The 7639-nt window shown below is 36.8% G+C and overlaps 1 protein-coding gene across 1 annotated transcript; it reads left to right on the top strand.

Moving 5' to 3' along the window:
• The first annotated feature begins 1805 nt into the window (after window positions 1-1805).
• Window positions 1806-7639, top strand: LOC112167227 (cyclic nucleotide-gated ion channel 4). The gene is made up of 7 exons (XM_024304214.2): window positions 1806-2519; window positions 3767-3979; window positions 4965-5278; window positions 5407-5515; window positions 5722-5958; window positions 6750-6836; window positions 6917-7639. The coding sequence occupies exons 1-7, from the start codon at window positions 1920-1922 to the stop codon at window positions 7436-7438; spliced, it is 2082 nt and encodes a 693-aa protein (XP_024159982.1). The 5' UTR covers window positions 1806-1919; the 3' UTR covers window positions 7439-7639.

Here is a 7639-nt window from a genome sequence, read left to right on the forward strand (position 1 = left end):
GCAAATTAAATGTAATTATTGACGTAGAATTTAGGTCAGAAGAGCATTTTTAGTAATGCTAGCTATTTTTGAGTTAAATTTTAGCCAAAGTAGTTAAAAAGTCATTTTAGCTAGTCACTTTAGAAATACGTCTGCATTAGTGCTCTCTATTTTTGCTAGGTCCCCCCCTCTCCTTCTAAGTCTCCCCAAAAACTAAAGATTCTGCTGCCAGGATTATTCAAACCGTTGCTGCCAGATATCGAGGCAAAGAAGCAAAAACTGCCTATGTTTACAAGTAAGTTCTCTGCTAGATCTTTGGGTATGGTTGAAGCTCCTGGAAATATTTTAGTGCCTAAAGATGTGATGCCGACAAGCTCTGACACAAAAAAGAAAAGTGGAAGACCTCTGGGAGCAAAGAATAAAAATCCTCCAAAGTCAAAGAAGGTTGCGGATGCGCAAGAGACTTGTTTTGCTTATCTCTGTAAACCTCCTAGCCCAACTGTTATGGGCAAGGAGAAAATTTAATTTTTGTTTTTTATTTCTAAACTTTGCCTAATTGCTATGTATGGCTTTCATAGTTATTAGGCTCGATTTTGAATAAGTGAGCACTGGTTGTCTCATGGGTGATGCTAGCATATCACATCCTAAACTGGTCCTACCTAGGTATGGCAAGAGAAGGTATGTTTCCGTGCCATTCTGGCTTGAGATTGAATGAAATGATGTTTGGATAAAAAAAAAAAAATTGGCTAGGTTTGAATTTATATTATTTTTTTAAATGAAGATTAAATAGTTTTAATGTATTTATAAATTATATAAAATAACTTAAAAGAAATGTTTTAAATTTTAGAGAGCATCATCTCGCTTTCTATATTTATGAGTAGGATAACTAAAAGTTATAATGGGGAGTCATTTAGGAGTCTGACGAAGCTGTAAAATAAATAAAAAGGTAAACATGCTCTCCAAAATATCTAAGGAGTCAAAATAAAGAGTCCGTTAAAGATGCTCTAACAGTCTAACGTGAGTCCTGTAACTAAAATTTAGAGTACTTTTTGTTTTTGTCAACACATATCATAATAAAGTGGAAGTTTAAGTTCAATACAGTACCATTTTTTTTTCCTTTCTGTATTTCCACTTTTGTTAATTTTTTTTTATGGAAAGTTAATAAATGAATCAGGTTCATTGACCCAAATTTGGAACAAGAATTAACTTAGGGCTAGTTTGGGATTGCTATGACTTTTAGAAAAAACTGCTGCTGCTGCTGTGTTGTGAGAATAATCAGCTGTGAATTAAAACAGTTTCGTGCTTGGTAAATAATATTTTTAAAAGTGCTGTCAGTACATAAAACAACTACAGAATGTGTTTTGATCCACAGCAGCTTCTAAAAGCAATCTCTATGCTGCTTTTAAAATCGATTGCCAGTGACTTATAACTTTCAATTAAAGTTGTTTTTTATTTATTTACCAAACACAATAAAATCTAAAATTTTGAACAAAAATTGATTTTTTTAAAAAGCGAAGCAATCCCAAAGAGAACCTTACACTGCTTAATTAATAATCCAAAATCCAAATAAAGAAGAAAGACATCCACACCTAATATCTTCCTTTAGAAACATGACAATCATACATTCTGGCTCAATCTGATTCTAGTTTTGGAAGGCATTTATGAGAATTTGTTTGCCCGTCAATACCGTCTGAGAAGACACTTGTTCGTACGATTCAGTAAAAGGAATCTTCCATTCCAGAGTGGGATTATAACTGAAGGGCAATCTGGTCCATCCAAACGATTGTCATTTTCCTCTTTCCCCTCTACACCCAACTCATCACTCTTCATCACCACCTCTCCAATTATTGTGTCGTTTATGAAACAATAACACATATCTCTGCTGCACTCCTGCTCGGAATCAAACCTCATTCAAATTCCCTCCATCACGCAAAAACACCATGCCTATAGAGCAAGAGATTTCTCACTCGTCGCGCATGCACCACTACATGACACAAGACGACGATGACAGCTCTGAGGTAGAAGAGAGAGTATTTGAGGACTACGAAGACGACGACGAAGACGCAGAAGATGAGGATGACAGTGGCAGAGGGAGTAAATTCTGCATGTTCACTGCGTGCGGTGGTGGCTCTGGCCGCAGAAGACCGAGTTGGTCTCTGGGCCAGGTCCTGGACCCGCGAGCCAAGTGGATCCAGGAATGGAACCGGGTTTTCCTGCTGGTGTGCGCCACCGGGCTCGTCATAGACCCTCTGTTCTTCTACTCTCTGTCAATTAGCGAGAGATGTATGTGTCTGTTTGTGGACGGCTGGTTTGCGATAACGGTGACGGTGCTCCGGTGCATGACGGACGTGTTGCACGTGTGGAACATGTGGCTGCAGCTGAAGACGGCGAAGAGGTACTCCTTCACGGCGATGGTTGGTGGTGGTGAAGGGACAAACAATGGGCTGCGTGACACCAGTCCTCGCTCTGTGGCGATGAGATATTTGAAGGGCAAGAAGGGGTTTTTGTTTGACCTCTTTGTTATTCTGCCTATCCCCCAGGTACGAAAATTAATTAATTTTCTAATTTTATGAGTCTCTTATTAATTAGGCTAAAAAAGTATTCCAATTCCAGCTTCTTCACTTTTATTTATTTATTAACGAGTTAGAATTATGAAACAAGCCTTCTCAGACCAAAAACACCTCACGTTCTTCAATATTTATGAAGTGTATAAAGTTACAAATCATAAGTATTGACGAGTTTTTTTTTTTTTCGTTACAGTTATATGAGCTTTTGTAAAAAAGAGAGGATTCGACTCAAAACCTTTCACACTATATAATTACAGAAAAACAACTAAAGCTAATTGAGTGTTATATATTATTGGCTTATTCACTAATCAATTATGGTAAAAATCAATGACAAATGGATGCTGTTATAATCACGAAGATCATGGCTATATTTTCGGTCTTTTGGCATTATTATAAAAATACGGTCGTTTTCTGTTTAAGGTTCTTTATTGTAGGCTTTGAGATGACAGATACATGACTTCACAGTCTTCACTTGTTTTCATATAAAAACAAGTGCAGTAACTCCAGAGACTCATATAGAGGAGAAAGGTTGTAACATGTGATAGTGGCTCTCTCTCGATCAAGACTTCTTTGTATCTAGGGATAGGGGTAATGAGTAGAAGACAACAGGAATCTGCAAGTTTTTTCGTTCTTCTTCTTTCATCTCTCATTCTCTCTCATTCTTTGTAGATATAATGTTAAATAGTAGAAGACAGTAATGTATAAAACTGCAGGATATTCTTCTTCTTCTTCTTATTTTTTATGTGAAAGTTCAAGAAAAAAGAAAATCAAATGTATATAATTACATGTCAATTTCTTGTGGGGCAATAATGAGGCACCTATAGTTCTGGTTCACCATGACACAATATCTTCGAATGAATGATCCCACCCACCCATATGGTTTTAGTTATACACTTATACGGACGTCTTTTTCTTATTAAATGGTACGACTATTACTAATCAGATAACTTCGCTATAAAAGTCTTTATTCTTCTTTATTTGTTTCGTCGTTTTTCTCGTAAATGAGAGTCCCATTACCTTTCATTAGAGCTTGTCTTTACTTTTTCAATAGAATTACCCAGAAAGAGAACCGGCCAATTTCAAATTTTTGTCGGCGATCATGTTAGAGATACTATTTAAACTTAATTGCATCACGTTTACTAATTACATACATATATTACATTTCGGACTACCATATAATCATTAATTTTTTTTTTTTGTCATATATCAAACTTTTGCAGATAGTAGTATGGGTAGTGATTCCTGCATTATTGGAGAAGGGATCGGTGACGGTGGTGATGACAGTGTTCTTGATGTTTTTCATTCAATATCTCCCGAAAATCTATCACTCGGTTTGCCTCTTGCGCCGAATGCAAAACCTCTCTGGCTACATCTTTGGCACCGTTTGGTGGGGAATAGCCCTCAACTTGATTGCATATTTTGTTGCGGCCCATGTAAGTATCTCCTACTCCTCTTTTAAACTTGGTAAATCCCTCTTTTCAGATACAAAGAAGATTTTGAATTTTAGGAAAAATGTGTATATTGTTCTTTCATTGGCAACTTGCAACAGATAGTTGAATTATTGGAGCTGATCATTCTTTAGGTTCTCGGTAAAGACTAGTTAATTATCTGTAGAAAACGAATGAATATAGAGATTGTCTGTACAAATACTTACAGCTATTTTACATTGATTGGTCCACGATATGATCTTATGACCGGGAACTAAAAATTTCAACACTTTGCACTATTCAGTTGAAGGAACCTACACAGATACTAATGATAAGGCGACAAAACATACATTATTATATAAAATGGAATATCCATATCTTAACATTCTGCCTTAAGATAAAGTGTGGGAATTTTGATGGAACGTAAGTTAAAAGCATTGGGTTTCAGGGTTTCAATAGTGCAAGAGTTGTCCAATCCTCACCCGACAATAAAGAGAGAGAGAAAACTAGAAAGGACTACCAGAGGAATCGGCCCAGTCGATCGTGATCCATGTTTCGAGAAACAGTTTCCCCTGCATGATTGCCGATTTTTTTTTTTTTGGACATGAAAAGTTCAAACAAAGTTATATTTTGAACCTTTTTCAACCAACAATGATGAGATCGGATAACTTTTAGCATGGACCTAGCATCATTTAAAAGTTGAGTGAAAATGTATATTTACTACTTAAAAGTGCTAAGAATATCCCATATATATTGAATGAGTTCATATTCATAATCTGTATAGTAGATTAGTAGATGTTTAAAAAGGGTAGTTTCCTAAGTTCTTAACTGATTTATTCTTCATTCTCTCTAATTAGATCTAAAGGGTGATTGTTCGGAAGATGGGAACGTGTCTGTTTTTTTTTTCTTTCTTTTGGGGTGTGAAATGGAGGCCTGAAAAAGAAAATTACAACAAGATAGAAAATGACGTTGTTTCGATTAATATTTGCAGGCTGCAGGAGCATGTTGGTACTTGTTAGGAATCCAAAGGGCAGAGAAGTGCCTGAAAGAGCAATGCAGGGAAGCAGCTGGTTGTGGAATGAGAATATTATCTTGCAAAGACCAATTTTATTATGGAAAAGAAACCAGCTTGAGAGACAGAGCAAGAATAGCATGGGCAAACAACAAGCAAGCAAGGTCTACGTGCTTGGAGAGTCCAGACCATTACGATTATGGAGCCTTTGCATGGACTGTTCAACTTTTCGCAAATGACAGCCGCTTGGAAAAGATACTTTTCCCTATCTTTTGGGGCCTAATGACTCTCAGGCACTCACTGCACTCTCTTATCATACACATACATATTCACCTAGACCCTTGATTTCCTTTCCATCTGCTAGTTTTTTAATTGCATATTAGCTAATTGATCGAATTATATATGTTTGATGTGTCTGCAGCACCTTTGGGAACTTGGAAAGCTCAACGGAATGGTTAGAGGTTGTCTTCAACATAATTGTTTTAACCAGTGGACTCCTTTTGGTCACTATGTTGATAGGAAACATAAAGGTAATCATCCATCACACGCCTTGAACTATTGGTTTCTTCCTCCAAGAGTGAGGCGACAACAGTTGGATGAAATGCCTTAAAGAGGTGTCTTGATCACACACACTAAACATAACAACAGATCACTGTTAATTGGATAGAGAAAAGTCCTTTTATTTCATAATTTTATATGTTGCATAAGTTTCTGGATGCTATATATGTATGTGCAGGTGTTTTTGCATGCAACCACTTCAAAGAAACAAGCAATGCAATTGAAGATGAGAAACATAGAGTGGTGGATGAGGAAGAGGCACTTGCCTATGGAGTTCAGACAACGGGTGCGCAACTACGAGCGTCAACGATGGGCAGCCATGCGTGGTGTCGATGAATGTGAGATGATCAGGAACCTTCCCGAGGGCCTTAGAAGGGATATCAAGTATCACCTATGCTTGGACTTGGTCAGACAGGTACCATAATCTTCACAGTAATAAACTAAACTTCACATACTTTAATTACCCAAATATTATATGCTAGGTCCAGGCCAGCTCCATGGCTGAAGTTGGGCTAAACTGACACAAAACAAGAGAATTTCTCGCTTATTATTTGAGTGTTGAAATTGTATTTATATATAAAATTATTCATTCTTTTAAACTTTTATGTAATATCCACCATTCTAATAAAAGTTCGGGTTATTATCACAAATGGTACCTGAACTATACCTCAATTTTATTGATGGTACCTGAACTTCAATTTTGATCACAACCAGTACCCGAACTTTTCGATTTCATTTTAAATGGTACCTAGACCCACCTCCGATCACTATTCCGACTAAAAACGACATGGGAGGAGATCATAGTGATGATTTTTGATTTTTGATAATTTCGAGGGTTGCGATCATATATAGTAATCATTATTGCCTTGAACTTGTTTTTTTGTTTTTTTAGATTTGGTTTTTTTGGCCGGAATAGTGATCGAATGTGGCCTTAGGTACCATTTAAAATGAAATCGAAAAGTTCAGGTACTGGTTGTGATCAAAATTAAAGTTCAGGTACCATCGATAAAATAGAGGATAAGTTCAGGTGCCATTTGTGATAATAACCCTAAAAGTTCTTCACACTAAAATCAATATTTCTAGCCTTAAATCTCAGTAATTCTAAAATAAAGTCATTTTAGACATAAATACAATATCAATATCACTAGAATAAGTAATGTGCGCAAATTTGATGCAAATTCCCTAAGCTTTTGGACATTGTTTCAGGTACCATTATTCCAATATATGGATGATCTGGTTCTTGAGAACATTTGTGATCGGGTCAAGTCTCTTATATTCCCAAAAGGAGAAACAGTAAGTTTCAACGCTAATTAAACTTGAAGTTTCTCGTATATTTTACTATTTCAGTAGTTATATCTCTGAGTTTGATATAGATTACAAGGGAGGGAGACCCAGTTCAAAGAATGCTATTTGTAGTAAGGGGGCATCTTCAAAGCAGCCAAGTTCTCAGAGATGGTGTGAAAAGTTGCTGCATGTTAGGCCCTGGAAACTTCAGTGGCGACGAGCTCTTGTCATGGTGTCTCAGAAGGCCCTTCATAGAAAGACTACCACCATCTTCCTCGACACTAATTACTCTCGAAACCACGGAAGCATTCAGCCTTGAAGCAGAGGATGTTAAATACGTGACTCAACATTTTCGGTACACATTTGTGAATGAAAAGGTCAAGAGAAGTGCAAGGTACTACTCACCAGGTTGGAGGACATGGGCTGCTGTGGCAATTCAGTTGGCTTGGAGGAGGTACAAGCATCGCTTAACGCTAACTTCATTGTCGTTTATAAGGCCTCGAAGACCCCTGTCGAGATGTTCATCACTGGGAGAGGACAGGTTGAGACTCTACACAGCTTTGTTGACTTCTCCAAAGCCAAATGATCAAGATGATTTTTTGATTGATTAGCGAGGTAAATCAAGAAATTTGTATGCATTTGGATGTTTGCTAATGTTATCAATGTCTCAGTTGCGGATGAATATATGGAACAAAAGAATCACCATTACATTTGAGTGATTATTAGGTAATAAAGGATTAATGGACTTGTGAGGATGCAAGGGACATTATACTGGAATAATGAATAACATATTAAATCGATGCTTCAATTTA

This window comes from Rosa chinensis, chromosome 5 (assembly GCF_002994745.2).
Source record: "Rosa chinensis cultivar Old Blush chromosome 5, RchiOBHm-V2, whole genome shotgun sequence".
NCBI lineage: Eukaryota > Viridiplantae > Streptophyta > Magnoliopsida > Rosales > Rosaceae > Rosa > Rosa chinensis.

Coding starts and splice junctions, on each gene's coding strand:
- LOC112167227 (XM_024304214.2), top strand. CDS start 1,920: ATGCCTATAGAGCAAGAGATTTCTCACTCGTCGCGCATGCACCACTAC. Junction 3,980..4,964: donor CATATTTTGTTGCGGCCCAT/GTAAGTATCTCC, acceptor TAATATTTGCAG/GCTGCAGGAGCATGTTGGTA. Junction 6,837..6,916: donor TATTCCCAAAAGGAGAAACA/GTAAGTTTCAAC, acceptor AGTTTGATATAG/ATTACAAGGGAGGGAGACCC.